Here is a 21,565-nt window from a genome sequence, read left to right on the forward strand (position 1 = left end):
ATTTAATATACTTATATAAGTATTCCAAAAGGAGACAATTAAGCAAATGTCTGAGAGGCCATATTTGAAAACGTAAGAATTTTCCAGAATTGAAATAGGATTAAATTCTGAATAAAAGTCTCCAATAAATACCAATCAGAATAAATAAATATAAGTTCTACACTCATACATGCCTTAGTGGAACTTCAGTATTTCAAGAATAAAGAAAAGCCTCAACAGTTGGAAAAGAGAAAGACATGACACCTGAAAAGCAATGACCATTGCACTTAACAGCAGACGTCGCAGCAGCAATAATTAATATATGCTAGAAGACAATGGAATAATCCCTTCATGCTTTTGAAAGAATGCAATTTAAATATAAACTATATATGCAGGTAATATGGTATTTAAGAGTGAGGTTACAATAAATATATTTTTAGCTCTATAAGTGTGTAAGAGCATTTATCTTTTTCTCCACAACTAAAACAATTACTAAGTGATGTATTTTCTTTATTGGAAGTAAAGGGTGTGTAAGAGATAACAAAAAATTAATGGTAAAATATGTAAATAAATGTAATAAGCTAATTGTAAAAAATAACTGTTATATAATTTAAATGAGAAAAAATAAAATTTTAGGCAAATTAAAGGATGAAGTGTTGGAGCTATTTTAGACAAGCTAAAGTCTTTCATTTGGTTAGAAATTCTATCGTTAAGTATGTATTTCAAAGAATAATTGCTGAAAAAGAGAGTTAGAGCCTCAAAACCAGCATAGGGGAAAAGAATTAATAATATGTGATGATGATAATGACAATGAAACTAACTTTACCAATCCACAAGAAAAATAGGAAAACTTGGAGAAATATGCCAATTTGAACACTTTTTAAAAAATTCTCTTACATGGTTAGTGTTTACAGTTATAAATAGCCCAGAAGAAAAAGAAAGGCAGATCGTTTTTAAATAAATTAGAGATTTTATCTGTAATATTTACATTGGAGAAAGAGCATGTCTGTGTCGATACTGTTTGATGTGTGTTTAACATTTTACCTTTATAAATCAAATGCTAATCATAGAACGTCAGTTTCGTTATTGTTCTACTTGGCACTTTTTATTCTAAGGTACAGAGGCTCACTCAGACACCTTAAGACAAATGATTTTTAATATAAAGATGTATGTAAACTAAATTCAATATAACTGGAGAAACTCAGGGAACTAAAGCTGCTCTACAGGACCGACAGTTTTCCCCATGTTGTGATCTCACTTTTGTGATCCTTCTCCCAGTAATTTAACAGTAACTTACTGTTCATGACAGTGTTACCTTTTTAGTGTCTGCCTCATTCTTCTCTCAACCAACTTCCCTGATCGGTTATAGGTAGATTGTCTTTTCTCAATAATTGTGCTCGCAATAAACAATAAATGAGCAGGCCCAATAAATAAATAAATAATAAATAAATAAAGGCAGGATAGCAAAGTGTTTTAAGAATTAATTGAGAACATAGATATAAAATGCTTATATAAGTGTGCAGCATATAATAAGTTCTTAATAAGTGGTGGTTATAAATGAGCAGTTCTATTGTCATTTTACTCATCATGACATAGTCTCATCATGGTAAGACTTTGACAAGCAGAGATAGAGTATGAGCTTTTGTCTGATTTTAAAGAGCAAGGACTATTAAGACTATATCCTAAATGTTTTATTTTAGTATTTTAGTTTTACAAGTATTAAAAATATACTCTATTTTTTTCTAAGAAACGTATTTTTTCACCATGAGAAAAGTGACCAAAGAGAAAAGTAGTATCATTATTTGTTTGAGAATTAATTAAAAGTGTGTTTTCATTACCAACTCCATTTTTAAAATGAATAATCTCTATCAGAGGCATTGGTTGTTAAAGATTTCACTGAGCTCAATATTGCTTTAGGAAAATTATACTGAATTTCTACTGCTCTGGTCTGTAAGCCCATGCCTTATGAGTTTTTAAATTTATATAAAAGTACTAAACTCCCTAGAGTATTTATTTATTTAAACAAATAATATACATGTCCCCTGGTATAGAATGAACCCAAACTGTTTTGAAGGCTAAATATTTCTTCTACAATGTTCAAAATGAGAAAGTCATTCACTTCCAATAATCCTTTGGTGAAGGCTGAAACATAGCTATCAACTCAATGTAGATATCCTTAAACCAAAATTAATTTAAAAATAAAAGGCATTTTCTAATAATAAAATAGAAAAACTTGATTAATCAAAATCACTGTCCATCTTCAAAATACCATTTCCTTAATACAAAATTGGATATTTTAATTGAAAATTCCCTTGTTTTTATTGTCATGCACATTGTTGACTTTCTTAAATTAAAATGATATAAATTACTTATTTTTGAAGTTTAATTAATTTGTAATCATTTTGAAGGCTAGGAAACTATTGCAAAAATAAGAGACAATTGGGACCGTAGGGAAGTTTAAACTTGCTCTCTAAAGGTTCAAGGCTAAGTTGGGTGAAATGAATTGACAATAGACTGATTAATAGGAGAATAGCCATAACAAATGAATTTAATCAGAGTTTTACATGACACAGGAATCTTCCAAATGAAAATCCAAAGGTACAGGGAAAACTATTCATATTTATGCTCAGGTTCAATAAATAATGGAAAGCCCTGCAGAATTGTGATTGGATAAAAAGAGTACCGTCTAATGCTAATACACTGAATGGCAAAACCCAGCAAGGCCTGTCTGTTCAGATTCTTCTTGGCCTGTCTGTGCAGCATTCCTTCCTCCTGGGCATGGAGCAGGATGCTTCTTGGAATGAGGATCTTATGAAAAGGAAGGTCAGAGAACTTCTTTATGGCCAGTTCTTACACAGAAAGGTAGGGGAAAGTCAAAGTAATGTTTTTAGGTTTTATGGCTGGCTTAGGGAAAAAGAGGCCTGGTATCTCTGACCACCTTTGGGAAGAAGGATTCTAGTTTCTGTGGCTTGCCTAGGGTGAGAACAAAGGGTAAGAGACAGGAGGGCAGAGGAAGGTCAGAGAGAAATTTTGTTTCTGAGGCCTTCATTTGAGGTATTACTTTCTGAGCCCCAACATTAGGAAGACAGAGTTTATATCATCAAAAACATGGATTTCAGAAAAAGCATGGATTTCAGAAAACACTGGCAGAGCATCAGGAGAAATTAAGAACCAGAAGCAATTTGTGGGGGAAAAAAATCCAGCAATAGTAACAAGCAAAAATACGTATCACATAATGGGGGTGGGAAATGATTTGCACTTTAACAAAATAATGCTAATGCTGGCCATTTTAAGAGCAACTGAGCACTTCACAGGTGCCAGGTGTCACACTTGACACCCACTGTCTTGTCAACTTCAAATAGCCTTTCTCTTAAATGGGTCCTAGGATTAGCCACATCTTAGATTTAAGGAACTAGGTTTCACAGAGGCTCATAAATTACCTCTGCTATATATTTTGTCCAGTCTTTTTCTCAACTTCAGATTGTGAGCATTCTCTAAGTCACTAAATTGCACTTTAAAAACTTTGTATGCACAGAATATGGCCCCCTAATTATGTAAGTATTACGTGAATACACCTTATTATATTCACCTAATCCCCAGTTATTGAATAACTTACCAGAATTGATAACTTTTGTTTAAACTTTGCTATTCATATAGATAAAAAAACAACTCATACATTTTTATGTGGCAGGGCTTAAATAAATGTTATCATGCCAGATTAGAAAAAATATTTATATTATTGAAATATACTTTATTAAACATTTTTTTCCCAAAGAGTAAGTTTTAAAATATTTAAGCCCCCAAATCAGTACAATGACATATAGTTATTTATTATCAGCCACTATTATTAATTTTAGAGTGGCAATTTTCTTTTCATGGCTGCTAAAACAGCAGTTTTGCAAACAATTCTGATCTCTCCAATTACTCCCTCCTGCACACCAACCCATAATATTATTGGGCCCTTTTGGCCTTTGATTGGCCAAAAGGGCCCAAATTGCCAGCATATACACCACTTAGAAAATCTGCACTGGTAGCTCTCCCTTCCCAAATTTCATCATGAAAGGCCAGTGCAGGTTTGACACACTATTCAAATTGATAATGATGTAGCTCCTTGGGAACGTCCCTTAAATAACCCCTTAGCTCCTAAAACATTCCCACTGATACCGATTTTAACCCCATCCCTATCAATTCCCTTGGATTTCAGAAATTCCTTGGGCTTTAAAGGTTAGGCTATGTGGACACTGATGAAATGTAGAGGCGACAAAAAATAAAGGTAGCAGACCTCCCATGACTTTTTAAGAAAGAACAATGGGGGATTTTCTACTCATGGTGGAGAGAGGGCACTTATTGTCTGAATAATTATGTCTGCTAGAACATTTGAAAAAGAAAAGCCTGATCTCAAATATGGGCCATGTATAAACACTTCTATTGTATAAACCCAGAGGCAGTTAATATTTTTAATGAAGACAAAAGCACATAGAAAACAATTACATTTCTTTTAAATCATAGTTTACACTAAACTAATTGAATTGAAAAGTAATTAAACAAGAAAACATCAATTAGATATCTATTCTCTCTCTTGTATAGTTGTATTGTTTTATTGCCCTTGTTTCTTAATTGTTGCCAAGTAGCTTTTAAATCCTATCATTAATTTTCCAGAAAAGGAAACTGAGAAGTGTTAAATGTTTTGGACTGTAAGGTGTTGTTTTGATAGGTATGTTGCTGCTGAAATTAGGTCCTCTTTACAAACAAGTATGCTCAGTATTTTTGATTTTTAAAACATCCTGACCTATTAGAAACATTTAAGCTCATTGAGATCTTGTTACTGAAAATTAATAATTGTGGTTGCTCATGAGTACTTTGTTTATACTCCTACTACTCCTTCCATAAGCCTGCCCTGATAACCACACTTCCATTGATTTCTTCTGGAATTCCTTAGTATTTATGTAAAGGACACATGATTTAGCATTTGAAGACTATCTTGAATTGCTCAACTCTCCCATACTTTGTCCCTTAAATTGGATTTTAAACTCCTCAAATGTAAACATCTTTTGGCCAGAGTTTTAGCACCTTATTGTGTATTAATGGGAAGGGTGGAGATGCAAAATTTACTTGGGGAATGACACTCTTTTGCCTAAGAATCTGTATTGCTCTTTGCAGATCTAAATCCTTTTCTACTAGACCTTCTTGCTTTTACCTCCTACTATGCATTTTATTTCATTTGCCATACTCTTAGTTTTATAACCATCTAGTTTTATCCTTTACAATACGCAGGAATCACTGAAAGGGTAAAGCCCATGTCTGGCATCCAAGGCAAACATTTCCACGTAAAGTTCGAATTTTTGATATGCCTGCTTTGCCCTGATTATGGTGTTGCTATATGCATTTTGCGACCCTAAAAACAGGTTTAAACTGTTTGTTACCAGGTGATGTGCACTCTAGACACCCTACCACATACTGCTGACTCTGTCCCTTTGCCAGACCTCCACCCTATTCTTGAGCCTTACTTGGGGCTCAGTGCCCAAGGAAATCAGAAAAGGGGTGACACTACTGACACAGCCATCTCATCAGGGGTTCCTGACTTAGGAGTGGAGTTTTCTGTAGTGAGCGGATTTGGAGCCCACAGGGACACTGCATAAACATTGGGCTGCCACTAGTTTTACAGAAATATGTGCTAATTGTGTCACTGTGCTTTCTTGTCACACTGTCCCCTTTCCAGGCCCCTCTGGCACATGGTGAACTATGCCGTCGTCATGACGCAGGCGCCCTAGGGATTGATTAGCAAGGACCAGCGCCAGCACAACTGCCACCGCGCTATCCACGCAACGTGCTCTATCGTTCTAGAAGCCATGGCGTCCACGAGTAGCTCCAACTGTCTTTGGGTCTCGGAAATAATCCACTCTTCGCTCTGGAATCTTCTCAGGGTGTCGGAGCGTTGCCCGGCCCGTGAGTGGGCGCGCGAGGGCCCCCTCGAGGCCGGGCCGCGCACCGGCTTGAGCTCAGCGGCCGTCCCCGCCCGAGGCTGCCCTTCCGGTGTCGCCAAGGCCGGGTCCCGCAGCCCCCGCCATGTCGCGTTCGTGCAGACGCAGGTACAACAGCGGGGACCTGGTGTTCGCCAAACTGAAGGGCTACGCCCACTGGCCGGCCAGGATAGAGCACATGGCCTCGCCCAACCGGTACCAGGTGTTTTTCTTCGGGACCCATGAGACGGCCTTCCTGGGCCCCAAGCAGCTGTTCCCGTACGCCGAGTCCAAGGAGAAGTTCGGCAAGGCCAACCGGCGGCGCGGCTTCAGCAGGGGGCTGTGGGAGATCGAGAACCACCCGACCGTCAAGGCCGGCGGCTACCAGGGCGCGCCCGGGGAGAGCTGCGGGGACCGGCCCCCGCCGCAGGCCGAGGCCGCCGAGGGCGACGCGGCACCGCAGAGCAGCGCCGAGGGCAGCGGCGACGAGCCGGGGAAGCCTGTGGCCGAGGAGCCCGCCGTGGAGGAGAAGGGGCCGCTGAAGAGGAGCGCGGGGGACCTGCCGGGGGACGCCCCCAAACGGCCCAAGGAAGCTGTCCCCGAAGGGCGGGAGGCGGCGGCAGCGGCGGCCGGCGACGGTGACAGGCCGCTCCTCGTGACGATGGAGAACGGCCGCGGCCCTGCGGCGCCCGGCCCTGCCTGCGGGCCGCCCCCGGAGCAGGAGCGGGAGGAAGAGGCCGCCGAGAAGGAGGCCGAGGCCCCGGGCGGCGGAGAGGGCCACAGCCTGTAGGCCCCGGTGTTTCCAGAGAGCCCCCGCCCCGGTCCTGCTGCCGCCTGGCTGTTGCTGAGGAACCTGGCCACGGCCTGCCTGCTGGGACTGCCTTCCCCTACCCCAGCCCGCTCTCCTACGCCCACTCTCCCTCTCCAATCCCGGCCGCTGGGGATTGACCTGGATGGGGCAGGCCACCTGGCCGTCCCCTATGGGTCCCCACACCCCTACCATCTGAGCCACCCTCCTTGGGATGAGATGAGGCCACCGCGGCCCTCCCTGCCTGGAACTGTTTCCCAGATTCCTGTTGGGGCCTGGACAGACTGTTTCCACCTCCTGACACCCCTCCCTCCTTCCTCCAGGCATTCTGGACCTCTGCCCTGGAATCAGGGGTAGGACTGGAAGGCGTGTAGGATAAAGAGTAGGGGTGGACATCCAGGGACTTGGGCGAGGCAGTCTTCAAACTGCGGTGGTGGGGTGACAGGAGGGTGACATCTTCCTGAGCTCCTGTCCCCTTCTCCCATACCTATTACACCAGCCTCACAGATTCAGGGGATGGGGGAGGGCTTGTGGGGGCGGGCTTCCTTTCCATAAATTCTTTTGCTGACCCAGAGAGTTCTGGGAGTTGTCATTTTTCAGCAAAGTATTTGAGGCTTCCAAGTTGTTTGTGAGATCTGAAGGCTTTGCCCAGCTTCCTGGGTGAGAATGGGATGCCCAGGGGAGAGCCCTGGCTGCCCCTTTTCCTCTCCTTATAGCCTCAAGACCACCCTATTGTCCTATATATCACTCAGGCATAAAAGAAAAGGCATCTATTTTAGGAAACCTTTTTAATAAAAGGAAAATTTTTTAAATTAAAAAAAATTAAAAAAAAAAAATTAAGAACCACCCCTGGGTGTGCCTCTGGTCCTAGCTCTCCTGTTGCTACACCATTTCTAAGATGAAACTTTCTGTTTGGGGTTTGGTGTTCCTTGCCATGAGTGTTATTTTCCATTCATTTACCCCCACCAAGTCACCTCAATGTTGTCACCAAATTTAATATGTAACATGAGAGGACAGAGGGAAAGAAGGGTCCCCTCTCAACCTTCCTAGTGGCCTCTCTATTCCTTTCTTCAACTCTTGTCTCTTTCACCCATACCTCTCCCTTGGGCTCTGATGAAAAATTCATGACTGTAGCTTTGGAAGTTTGATCTGAAAACCTTCGACTATCTCAGTTCTAGGAAATAAAATTCGTTAATTACTTTAAAACAAATCTCAGGCCTGTTCCTTTGGTTTCTGAAGAATTGGTTTGTAAATGTAATGCTTCTCATTTTTGTACATCCTGATTTAAAAGCAATTATTTGCAATGTACAGGGATATTTTAGAAACTTTTGTTATCTTAAGGCCTCTGTCCTTCACACCATCTGTAATTGTCATACCACTGATTCCAGTGAATGAAAAAGAGGTTAATTTAAAATATTTGCATGGTGACAAACTGGGACAATACCTAAGTTTCTAATACTTCAAAGGCTTTGCCAAATAACTGGTTTGGAAAAGAATAAGGGTGAAAGGATTGGTCTTTTTTTGTTTTTTGTTTTTCTTTTTTTTTGCTTTTCTGCTTTTCCAGATATCACTACTACTCCAACACCTTTCTCATGAAAATAACACAGTTGCTTTTTATTCCCAGTTTTTAAAATATGTAGTATCTTTAGAATATTTTGCATCTTTTTAGTGGCTTTGTGCAAATATCTGGGGATATTTAAATTTGCTTAATCATAATCCCATGTTAGGGTCCCAGTTTCTGTATTCATCAACACTGCATAAATACAGAGGCTTCAGTAAATACTGGTGTCTTTCTCACAGAACATTTTATGGCATCGCTAACAGCACGTTGGCAACTGATGACAATCCTCTATTTTCTATCCCTGTAAAAAATCGTATTATTTTACTCCAAGGTATATATACATACATCAGATGATTTCTTCTGTTTCAACTACTGCTATTGCAATATATTAATAGTAGAAGTTGCTATTAATTGAATGTGTACTATATGCCTGAAGAATGGCCTCATTCAATCTTTGTAGTAATATGGGAAGGCAGGCATTAGTATTCAAGTTTTCCACTGGAAGAAGCTCTGGTTCAGAGAGGTTATGTGGCTTTTCCTATATTCTGTAGAACACTTAGGACTCAAACAGAGGTTTCACTGGTCTGAAGCTTAAGCTCTTTCTCCTGAATTGCACATTCAAAAAGCACTAATGATGAAATCAGAAGTTAATAAAATAGCTGTTTTAGTATTAATAACAATCATGACAGTAGCTAATATTGAATCTCTAAAGTGAGCCAGGTGGTATATTTCACACATAATGTCTTTATTAACACAACTACCCAATTAGGTAGCTCCGATTATCTCTAGAGTTGAGGGAGCTGAGGTTCAGAGATGTGAAGTAATTTTTCCCAAGGTCATACAGCTGGTAAATGACAAAGTCGAGATTCAAAGGCAGATCTTTCTCATTCTGAATCATAGGTGATTTGTTCTATTATATATTACTGCTTCCCATTGAATAAATCTTCCTATTGAATAAAATACTTATTCTCTTAAAATACTTATAAGTAGAACAGTACTTATTCTCCTCTACTATTTTGAAGTGAACATTTAGAAATTTGTAAGGCAAAGAACATATTAACAAACGTTGCTAGTGGGTGTGTAAAAAAATCATTTGGGCACCTGACAATTGTTTTGTCTTTAAATGACTTGGTGAAATGATTAGGACTATTGCACATTCAATATTTTTCAAGATGTATGTGACTATAGGAATTTTGAATATGGATTGGTGTATTTGCCACAGGCAGATATATGATTTTGATAGGTTTTTATGGAGGTACATCTTCTGAAATGATTCAATAACCTGAAAAATAGAAAATGAAATTACTACCATTCGAGTTCCTCTATTTGTATTATTTCTTTCCTCTTTTATGTTTCTAATGTTGGGGATAGAAATAGTTGTTTATTAGGAAGCAGCACACACGTTTGCCTTCTTGGTGATTACACTATTGTAGTAAAAATGGCAATTCAACTAATACTGCATTCTGAAGATCGTGTTTAAGCATTCCATGTAAATGCATGCTCATCACATTGTCAGTGGTTTGCAGACACATTTAGCATAGTATTTTCTGTAAGGCTTTTAAAGTATTGATATTTCATGAAAACATCACTTTGGCAAGAAACTAAGATGCCATCGTGGACTGTAAATTTGTTGCTTTCTTTTAGCCAGGATTTGGCTTTCATCTCCTCTGCCAATTCTCATTAAAGGTATAGACTTTTTTTTTTGGCAGCTGGCCAGTAAGGGAATCCAAACTATTGACCTTGGTGTTATCAGCAGCGCCTTCTAACCAACTGAGCTAAGCGGCCAGACGCAAAGATATAGACTCCTTTGTGGCTCCTACCTGTTTGACTTTTCCTGAACAATTATATAGTAGATATTCAGGGAACACGGGGCACCTTCTATTTACTTCTTTGTCAATGCTCTTGTCAAAGAAAAGCGTCTGCTACATGTGTTGTAGACAAATGTAGTTTTTAGGGAGAACTACCTCCCTCTTCTGGGCCTGGTCAACCTCAAGGTAAGAGGCACCCCCATGTGTTCCTGTGTGTAGCACCCTATCTCACATCGATCATATTCTTATTTCCTGTGTATTGTTTTCTCTTCAACTAGATTGGAAGAGAAAGAAAATATGTTTCATTAATATTTTATCTCCTTTCCCAAAACATGCCACAATAAGTACACAATAGATATTTTCTAAATGCTTGAACGTCTATTGTCAAATACTCCTTATAATGATGGTGCTGGAATAAAAACCATAATGTGATGTTGAATGCATCCTGACTCTGAAAACAAAGAGGCAGGGCAAACTAGCTTGTACACTAATGACAAGTTCAGCTTGGGGTGATTTTGTGCCCATGTAAGTAGCTGCGTATATTAGGTGACTTGAAGACACTGACATTTCTCATAGACCCAGAGAAATATCCCTCTTGATGCCAAGGCAGTGCTATTTATCTTACCCCGGTTTTCCCACTACTGTATTTGAGTCACTTGTCATATTTAAATCACCCACAGGCATCATTTTCACAATGCATGGATCCCCAGGTAGGCAAGGAGCATTCTGGTTGCTGCCCTTTTCAGGAGCCATGCATTGACCATTCAACCAAAAATTTACAAGAAAGGGGATGTCAAGGAGAACTTGGACCTGCCATTCTCTCAGCCTTATGACATGCAGACAGCTCACTTGTAGACACTTCTAATAATTAAATGCTTTTAAAGGAATGGGATTCACCACAGAATATGGCTGGTCCCAGTCTTAAGTAAGCTATCTGTCTTGGATGTAAATACTTATCTTTCCCACTGCGGGTAGAAAAGCTGATCATATTGGACTTGAGATCTCTAAAATAGAGATTTTCTGTTATTTTCTACAGAAATTCTGACAGCAGGCAATTTTCTCTGTTCATTCTGATTTTACATGTAAACTTCAACTTCACTGAAAGGGTCTTGAGAATGCCAATAGGATACACATAAAGATCACAGCAAAAGGCCCTGGTTTGCCAGAGGCAGCTTGGGACATATGTTGACTGAGGGCATTCCTAGCTATAGAATGGCCAAGTCTTTGACATGGGAACCAGCAAAAAACAAATTTCACCTTCTGCTCTGGCCGAGTGTGTACTCAGTGCTCAGTGACCACGTGTTATTTGGTGAGTGCCTTTTCCTCTTTCATTTTATATCATTTGGGGAAGAACTCAAGGTTCCTTCTGTCTGGAAGTTTGTCACTCTATTCTCTTCTTCCTCCTGATGAAGCTTTTCCTGAATTACTGCATCAGAATTAGATACCACTCTAATGTATTCCCATAAGACCCTGATTGTCCCTTAACAGTGTCTCCTCCACTCTTATAATTATGCCTTTATTGTTAAAAAATAATAGATCATATGTTCAATGTAAATAGGTACTATGATCATTTTGCTTATTCTAAGAAACTAGCCAAGTGCCGTGTTCATATTAAGCCTTTTTTTTTTTTTTTTTTTGTCTTTTTGTGACCGGTAAGGGGATCGCAACACTTGGCTTGGTGTCGCCCGCACCGTGCTCAGCCAGTGAGCGCACCGGCCATTCCTATATAGGATCTGAACCCGCGGCGGGGGCGCCACTGAGCTCCCAAGCACTACACTCTCCCGAGTGCGCCACGGGGCCGGCCCCATATTAAGCATTTAATAAGTGATTGTTTATAAAGAAAGGAAGGAATGCATGACTGAGTCCTGTTGCTCCCCCATGCTCATCCCAGCCGTCAGAGAAAAGTTTGAGGGAATTTTCTCATGCCTAGTAAAACACAGTAAGAGGAATCTAAAGATTTTTTTTTTAAGTGAATGTGGACCGTTGATTAAACAAGATTATTTTGTTAATATATATAAGCGTTGGTCTTACAAAATAACAGATCTTAGCAAGACTGAAGCCCAAGAAGGATAAATCAAATTATCCAAGGTTGCCCTCTGAATCTGAGTGTGAATTAGCATATCAAACACAACATTTGTCTCCTTATTTTTCTCTTCAATAATCTGATACTCCATTTCCAACTTCCTTTAAGGTAGGAAGTAGAATGTTGGTATCTGGCTTTGGAACCACCCAACTTAGATTTAAATACTGGCTCCACTATTTAAGAGCTGTGTGATCTCAGTTTCCCTCAACTAAAAGTTGTGATAATGACTTTCATGTGACAGTTTTGTTGTGAAAGGCAAATGTGCTCATATATGTTAAAATGTCAAGCACAGCGTCCAGCACAAAACAGGCATTGTATATACATGTTAATTCATTTCTCTTCAATATAATCCAGAGAACTGATCATATCGTTTGAAATAATCAGAGCCCAACTTACTGCCTTTATGTACGAAAACACTGGAGGCCTTTGCCAGATGCAAGCAGCTCCCCCTTTGTGATAAATGTGATATTTCTATATTTAGTCTGCCCATACACAGAAATTGAAATCTTATTCTCCCATTTCCTCATGTTGATCCTTCAATACCTTCTTTAAATTCCCTCACTGTAGCTGCGTTATTTTATACAGACATATCCAATTTTAAATATTCCTCTTTTTTGGCTTGACTCATCCCTCCTGTGGCCAGTTTTATTGCTCCTGTTCTTTCCTTAGGATCCATTCACTGTTTCCGATGGGTATTTCTTAAATCCGTCTCTCTGAGTACTCTGTATTCTTGACTTTTTTTCCAATAGAATTAGTAATTGTATTACTCTAGTTATTCTTGGCTCCCTTGTCTTTTTTCCAACGCACCTATCTTTTCACACATAATTTTAATGAGCTGCCCAACTTGATTACTAAAAGGCAGTGGAGTGTTACAAGGGACTGACCATTCTTTCCAGAAGCTCTCTCAGGTTTCATGTCCTTCTGTGATTTACCAAGTGTCATTTAATTTTGCTGGATTTTTTTTTTTTTCACACCCTGGCCAACTCTTCACCACAGTCATTATCCACCTCTCTTGGTGATCTACTTAACACTTCATTAAAAAATATGTTCAGCTCAGCTCTTTCTCACTGATCTTTACTTGTCAACAAGACCTGCCTTTCCCCATTTGCTGGTGGTTCTCCTGGTGCTCAGAATCCGTCTGTCATTAGTTGTTCCCTTGTGCACCTTCGTCACCTGCTCCCCCTCAGCAGCATCTGCATGCAGCCTGTGCTTCATTACCACTAATTTCTATTCCCCCTGCCCCCTTTACTGTCCTTGTTTTTACTCTTAGATGTCAGGACATAGCACTGATCTTAGTCAGGGAAAACTATGATCACCACATCCCCAAAAGCTTTCTAAAACAAAAGCAAAAATAAGAGAAGACAAGGATAGCTGTTTCACTGTATGACAGTCTCGCTTTTTCCTTTAAAAATTAAAATCTGCTGAATAATTAGAAATCTAATAACAACTTTGCTTTTACATTTTTTGCTTGTTAGAGGTGGGGACTGGAGGAGAAAGCATTCTAGCTACAGGTAAGAAGGTGCCTGCATTGCACCAAGGCCAGTTTGGAGCACTAGGGACAGAGCAGTAAATAAGAGAGATAAACTGTCCACTCTCATGCAGCTTATAGCCTATGGGAAAGACAGACAAATAGATAAATGAAGAAGTAAGGTCATTTCAGAATGTGATCACATCAGAGTGTGACAGAGAATGACTAAGTGAGGAATATATATTTTCAACTATGTTAAAATTAAACTTTATATATTAGAGGGTTCTTAGAAAGCCTATGGCTCATTCCAAATTCACCTGTTTTGATAAAACAAAATATTTCTGTAGTACTGTGAATTGATAGCACTATTGTCTGTACCAATGGTTGTTGATCTTTTTAATCCATAAAGATCCCAGAGAGTTCCATGCCAGTAAACACTCCTATATGTGTGCTGCAGCAAAAATAGTGCTCATTTATTGAGCACTTACTATGTGCCAGATACTTTCTCTAGGGGCTTAAGAGGCTTGAGATACATCAGTAAACAATATAAACAAAGTCCCTGGCTTTTCGGTGCTTTCATTTTAGCAGGTGGAGAAAGGCAATTAACAATAAACTTAATAAATAAGAAAATTATATTGTATGTTGGAAAGTTATAAATGCCATTGGAAAAAAACAGCAAGGTGAGGAGGACTAGAGAGTAGCAGGTAGAGGTTGTGCAATTTTAAACAGGGCCATGTGGGTGGTAGCCAAGTGTATGTGAACACTTGGGGCTCTCCCTTTTCCTTCCCTTGAGTAATCACATCAGAGTATAAGTGAACACAGTGGCATCCTTATAAAGATGACCTTGAATCAATATAGTTGTTTAAATATAAATTATACACAAACTCAAATACTTCATTATTTATATTACAACTGGCACATCTCACAGCAGAGCAAGACACAAATCTTGTAATATTTGAAATGAAAATTGGTTAGTTGGTACTACTTATTTGCCAATTTGTCATACACATCCATGTGACATCTTTTGCACTGTGGTATAGACTAAGATTTTACCTTTATGTGACTTAATATTTTGTGTACTCTCTTTTCTTCCCAAATATAAAATACTCAAACATGCAAGACATGAAATTTCCTTTTCAACATCTTCTGCAATACCTAGCAAAGCACTTCACAAAGGATCATCTATTTGTATGGGCTAACTTAACTTAGTGAAGTCACAATGCAGGTACATGTTGGCAGCACATCTCAGCATCCTGACAGCATGTGCATGTGTGAGATAAGTTTCATGTGAGGCACAAGTCATGGTGGGAGCAGCTGTTGGTGCAGGATCCTGATGGAGTGTTCATGATGCGCGTTGTCACTGCGCACCTATAGTGTAAGGCTTGCAGAGCAGGTGTATTTACCTCAATGCTCCCCCCACCTATGTCTTTATTAGTTGACGTCACTGAATGCAAACTGAGTGGTTCACACTGGACCGTGCATAGGAGGGAAGTATGTGTGTGCAGGTGGGAAATATTCTAAAGACAAACTTCTATTTTACAACTTCTACCAAAATCAAATTTTTACTTGTGTTGTGTAGGAATGCTTCTAGATTGAATTTCTTGTCAGGTTTAAATAATTTTAGGCTTTGAAAGCCTACTCTATTTCTCTCCCCCCTCCACCCCAGTCTAGAATCTAAATTATTGTTTAATGGCAGGAGCAGAGTTTGGCATAATAAATATACATCAAAATATGTTCCTATTGTCCTATATTCTATCCAGCCTTCCAAGGAGAGGCCTTGTGAAGTCCTGGGTTTTGTAAAATATAACTCAAAATGCCAATATTTTAGATGAACAATATAAGCCTGTGTTGGATAATGGTGCAGACTGTGCAAAGAGATGAATTTAGCATATGTTAAAAGTCTTCCATCACAATATATAGAAAACCCACAGTTTTGCTATTTCTACTTGGTTGGCATTCCTAATTACTGCTCACGTGTTAGCAGGCATTGCCATTATGTCTGAATGTCACAGCATTGAAAAAATGCATGTTAAGGTCTATAGGAGAGGCAGAAAAAGGAATAGACATATGTCTGAGCTGTTTGGGCCACAGCAATTTGTGAGGTAGCCGAGTACCCACCTTTCCATACGTCTTATGATTGTCAAAAGAAATGAATGCCCTAATTATATTTTACTCATGTTGATGTAAAAGTTTGAATGCCAAGTAGATGTAATTCACCACATTCTTTAATACTTCTGACTCTGTGGGATAAAAAAGGGAGAAAATGATGAAAATGGTATTTTGCATTCCAAGTGCTCAGTGTTGGATGAGAAAGACAAAAACAAATCATAGTCTACTTTTTCTGGTCCTGCCCCCTCACCTCCTCAAGAAAATACCACTTAAGTCATCTCCCATAAACAAACAGTATACCGTGCAAGAGAACAAGTCTCTGGCCCTTTGATTGTGGTCACCCCATGATGTAGATTGGATGCCCCTCAACCTCACTGAGGCTTAATCCCTGCTGTTAACTGTTGAGGGTGGGAAATCCTATTATGGTAATTGAAAGGTGGGGCCTTCAAGAGGTGATTCGATTGTAGGACCATGCTGTAGTGAATGGATTATTAATGGTGGTCAGGAGTGCATGAGGAGTTCTGGGGGCTTTAAAAGGAGAGGGCATGAGGAGCTATTTTGCTCTCTCTGCTCTGCCATTTTCCGCCATATGAGACCCCTGAGGTACTGTCACCACCAAGGCTTTCACCAGATGTGTTCCCTGGACTTTGGACTTTCCAGCCTCTGAAACTGTAAGAAATAATTATGTTTTCTTGTAAATCACCCAGTTTCACGTATTTTGTTATAAGCGACAGAAACAGACTAACACACCCTATGAACTTTTTAAATAGTCCCTCACAGCTGAACATAAAGAATAATTAATAGGGTTTTTTTTTTTCCTTCTCTTTCTTTATTGTTACACACAATGTATAAATATATAAAACAGAAAGCCATAGGGATCCTCTTGGGCTGGAAAAAACAGCAAGGAAGGAAGAGGTAGCAGAAACTTTTTTTAAAAGTGCAAGACCTATCAGTGCTCTGACTGAGGGTGTTGGAAGCAGGCCAGAGCCAGCAGAGAGCTGGACTAAAGGCTCTTTTTCTCTCTCTAGAGACAGGACAATCCCAAGGAGCCCATGCCCAGCAGCCAGTCCACACAGGCAGGATGCCACCCCAGGGAAAACTCCACACCAGATGATTCCCAAACCTTCATACCAAAGACACAGCTGCCCATGTAGGTTATCACCCAGAGTCAGGGTACCTCCTTCAAGAAGCTGCATATCGACGAATCTTTTTTACCTGATCTTGTGGGACCAGGATTTATTAATTCGGAAAGGAAATAAAAAAAAAAAGATTGTGCCACAGATGGTTGAAGATAAGGTGCCTCATGCTATACTTGGAGGGCTGTTTTAGCTGTTAAAATAAATAGATGCCCCCAAGAATTATATGACAAAAATAATTAGCACAGAATACATCTGCAGGGCTGCTCTCTCGGCATTTCCGCCTGCGGCTCAGGAGGACAGACAGTGGTGTATTGCTGCTGCTGCCACCACCTCCCTCTAATAATGGCTATTATTCATAGCAGGCCACTGGAGGTCACAGCATGGTCTTTGCAGGAAAGACCCTACTATTCATCCTGTATTGTCCTCTAGATTGTGAGCTATGGCAAATGGATTAGAGAACCAGTTTATTTTTTGTATATGAGATGTAGATTTGACCTTGTATTGTCCTTCCGCATCTTCTATGATCTCGCAAACTGTAGACATAAGACTTTAAAGCAGCCTCGTGAAAACAAAAAACAGAAAACCTCCAACTGTGCTTTGGTTTTGAGTTTAAATCATAGTATTCCAATCATTTGTTGGTTTTGCTATAAAGATGCCTGGGGCATCCAGCTGCAGCTGAGAGGGCAGACTTGTCATTGTTAGTAATTAGAAGGAGCCTGGTAGTGATTCGAAGTTGCTCAGAATTCATAATTTTTTTTTCTTAAAAAACACCAAATGTGTTAGTGAGATGTAGTTTGCTGAATTCACTGTAGCTGTGTGGTTATCTTTTTAACCTTGCTGTCCTGCTCATTATACATGCAGTCAGTCACCAAAGACCTTTGCTCCCTGCTGTGCTCCTGAAGCCTGATAAAATGCATCAAATATTAGATGAATCTTCTGGCCTTCCTCTCTGTTAGTAACCATCTCAGAAACTTCAGCTACAGTGGTATAGATATAGATTGAAATAAATTCCTCACAATTAATATATGAACTAGGGTTTAGTAGGCACAGAATAAATGCCTAATGAAATAATAAATGAATAGGTGAAAAGGATATTGTTTATGGTATTGCAAAGTTAGCAATTTTATTTTACTAAAGAAATTAATCAGTAGAGAACTGCTTAATGTTGTACACAAACTTCTCAGGGAGGCAAATTTCTATGGCTTCTTCTCAGTGTTGGAAGAGTTATTAAGGAGATGGCACCTAGACATGTAAAATAATCTCACCTTACTTAAGGTCCCATTTCAGGGGTTAATTCACTGTCTCTAGAAAAGGTATTAACACACATTAGCAACGAGACTCTGCTTTCAAACCTGGATTTCTGAAAATAGACAGCGATGCTATTTCAGGAAAAATAAAATAAAAATCATTTTAGCGGTGTAACCACACAACACTGGTGCCATAACAACAAATTAATGGATACCTCACATTAAATCACATGATAAGGAAATTTGTGATCATCTCAATTAGTAACTTCATTCCATAAATTCCAGAGCTTAAGAAAAATAGACAAAGTAGAATCATTAAAACCTTTATGAATTGTTTATACTTTCATTTGGACAATATCTACATAATTTATAAGCTTTTCTATTAAAAATAAAATTGTATTCAGCTTTCTCTATCTACTTTTTGATATGCTAGCATAATTCATCTGGAATTTAAATATAGCTGGAATGGAATCAAACAGCATTTTAATGTAAATAATATGCAGAATGGATAATCAATAAATTTTCTAATTTGCCTTTACTACCATAACCATAAATATACCTTTGTTTTTTCCTAATTTATAGCATGTATTATCAATGTTGTGAAGTCTTTTTGTTTTTTCTTTAGTTAATGAACCATTATAATGATAAAGAAAAGTTGAAACTAAAGAGAATGTGAAAGTGGAACTATCTTTAAAAAAAAAAGTGAGGAGATCTAGTGTTTTTTTGGTGGGGGGGGGGAACCAAGCAAAGTGATCAGAATTTGTACAGTTAGGAAGTGATTCTGACCCCAGGCCAGGTCCACTTCTCAGAGATGATTCCCGGTTAGCAAGTCAGCTATGCCTCATGTGTTATAGAATGGTTCTACCAGCATTTTCAGGTAAACTCGCTGGAAACATTCATTGAAAAATTTTGGGGAATCATCCCCTGAGTATTTTTAAGTAAAATATGCCCTGTTACTCAAGAACAACAATTTCTCTACATATGCATAACAGCAAATGCTTAAATTAAAAAAAAAAAAAGAAATTTTTTTGAGCCCCAGCTTTATGATAATTCTTCCACCTCCATTTCTGACATGGTAATAGTAAAATGTTTTTGTTTTCTTGCGGCGACAAATTATATTTACACTGGAAATTCAGGAGAGTTTTTGAAAGCTGCCATTAGCATGGATAACTTCACAGAAAATTTTTTAAAAGCTCAACATTTGAATATTTTTGTATAATAGTGAAAAGGCCTGTTTAGTGAGATCCAAAGGTGGATATGAATATTGCTCCAATGTCCTTCAAAAAATGAAGGAAGTGTAATGATTTAAACCAAATCTGAAAAACACTCACTGACAATCTATCTCTTACTTGCCTCCTGGTGGGTATTATTTACAATGTATAAATAAATAGGTGTTAAGTTTCTTTAAACATGTGCTAAAGAAGCATAAGATTCATGAAGGCCGAAGGTGTGACTTAAAACCCTTCCTTTCCAAACAGGGCAGTCAGGACTCTTTATTATTGCGATGGAATAAAACACATGTCTTTAACCTAAATATCCTAATGTTCCCTCTGTACTGAAAGTTTTAAGCAAAGCAGTCTCGTTTAATGTAACTGTTTCTTTTCTGGCAAACAGAGCTTTATTTAGTGACTGGGATAACTCATTATCCAAATCCCAGAAATACAGTTTTCCATGAGAGTCAGCATTTCTGGTTTCTGATAGTGAACTCTAAATGGTGACGAGATTCTCATGTACTTAACAGTAGTGAGAAGAAAACATCTACTGTGAGGGCGATGTGACTCTGCTTTCCTTACAGAGTTGGGCAGGTCACCCTTAGAAACAACAGAAAAGGTGAAACGTTTTAAAAGAGGTATTTTAATTTCCTGTAAGTGAGGTCAGAACTTAGTCCCCAAGTTTGAGAACAGGAACCACTTGCTACCACTTACCATTATAAATTTCAATCGAGGAAACAGGAAATGAGAAAATAGTGAAAATATTTGTATCTGACAGCTCTTGACAGTATTAGCATAGATGGTCAACTTGATTAATGTCTTTTGTGCCATGTGAAAATGAAAGCACACTAAAAACTCGGTAAACTCACCTCAAGAGTGTCTCCCATCCAGACAAATCTGGCTGTAGCGGCAAGTTCTGTACTCTGGCCAAAATTGGGAGGACATAGGTGGGTATTTGCCCATTGGTTTAAATAGATACCTGATTCTGACTCTATTGCTTATATGGATATGCAATATTGACCTCATTTCAAATTTGAGTTTTTATTAAATAATCAGAATAAAACTGTGAAACCAAGAATGTGGAAAAAAATAAAAATAAGATCTCAAGCAGCCAAAAGAGAGGTCATGAAAGCTCATGCTTGAGAGAATCTGATGTGTGTCCCTGGGAGTTTGGGGACATCCTGGAGAACTGTGAAGGCAGGTGGTCAGCCTGCCCCATGAGGAGACCCCAACATTAAGGTGCTGAGAGTGTGCTGTGTAGCCAGCCTGGAGCCAAGCAGAGGTGCTGGAGGAAGGTTATACAGATACGCATGGCCCTGAAAGGAAGCAGTACCTCCATAGGGCCTCTGGAAGAGTCCAGCATTTTCCCCTAAGATAGACAGTATCCATTTACCTGCACACGGGACTTTGGCAACTGCTTAAAGATGACTGATAGCAACACTGTGAGCCTTGTTGCCTTTTTTGTCTCAGCCATCCTCCTGGGAGGCAACACACAGGTGCCAGAGCACAGAAGAGAGAGGAGAGAGAGAAGTAAGTTGTGGTCACTAAGGCTGAGAGCTGTGCTGGACTGGGGAAGCAGAGAGCATTGCTCAGGCTGCAGACTGAAAGTTTAAACTGGGTTAAATTAGCCTGGCCTTTTTTTTTTTAACAACTGAGATAGTTGAAAAATGTTGGAATCTGATTAAGATGACATTAAAGCACACAAAAGGGGGATTCTACAGAGCAGAGCTGAAAAACATTGATTAGAGAGAGAAAAAAAAAATTATGTTTTTTGTCTATGTTTACCTGTTAATTAATTTAATCTCACCTTCAACACCCTGTTCTTTCCCTTAGTTGTTATGTTGAGTGAATGAATGGATGGATGAATGAATCTGGACTTTGTTGCTAACTACAGAGTTAAATGCATGTTTTTCTACCTTTAAGACAAAATCAAAGCCTCAGTGAGCAGATGGTGGAAGCTTTTATTTTCCAGGAGACAAAGAGCCTGCCCGTGCCCTTTAACTCGCAGCACTGGGAAGCTGCGGTCTCCCCCACGGGTAAAGTCAGCCTGAGTAAATCACAGAGTGTCAAGGAAGCCAATCCACAGCTTTCACATTTTAAAATCTTACTTAAATTATCAAAAAATTTTATTTTTCAGTGAGCTATTTGATTTTGAGAAATTAATATTTTTATATTTACTTTTATTAAAATTA

At 39.1% G+C, this 21,565-nt stretch overlaps 1 protein-coding gene across 1 annotated transcript; it reads left to right on the top strand.

The window, feature by feature from the left end:
* The first annotated feature begins 6,045 nt into the window (after positions 1–6,045).
* Positions 6,046–6,729, top strand: HDGFL1 (HDGF like 1). The gene has a single exon (XM_063098134.1). It carries the CDS (start codon positions 6,046–6,048, stop codon positions 6,727–6,729), a length of 684 nt encoding a protein of 227 aa, XP_062954204.1.
* Positions 6,730–21,565: the final 14,836 nt, after the last annotated feature.

Source organism: Cynocephalus volans, chromosome 5, assembly GCF_027409185.1.
Source record: "Cynocephalus volans isolate mCynVol1 chromosome 5, mCynVol1.pri, whole genome shotgun sequence".
NCBI lineage: Eukaryota > Metazoa > Chordata > Mammalia > Dermoptera > Cynocephalidae > Cynocephalus > Cynocephalus volans.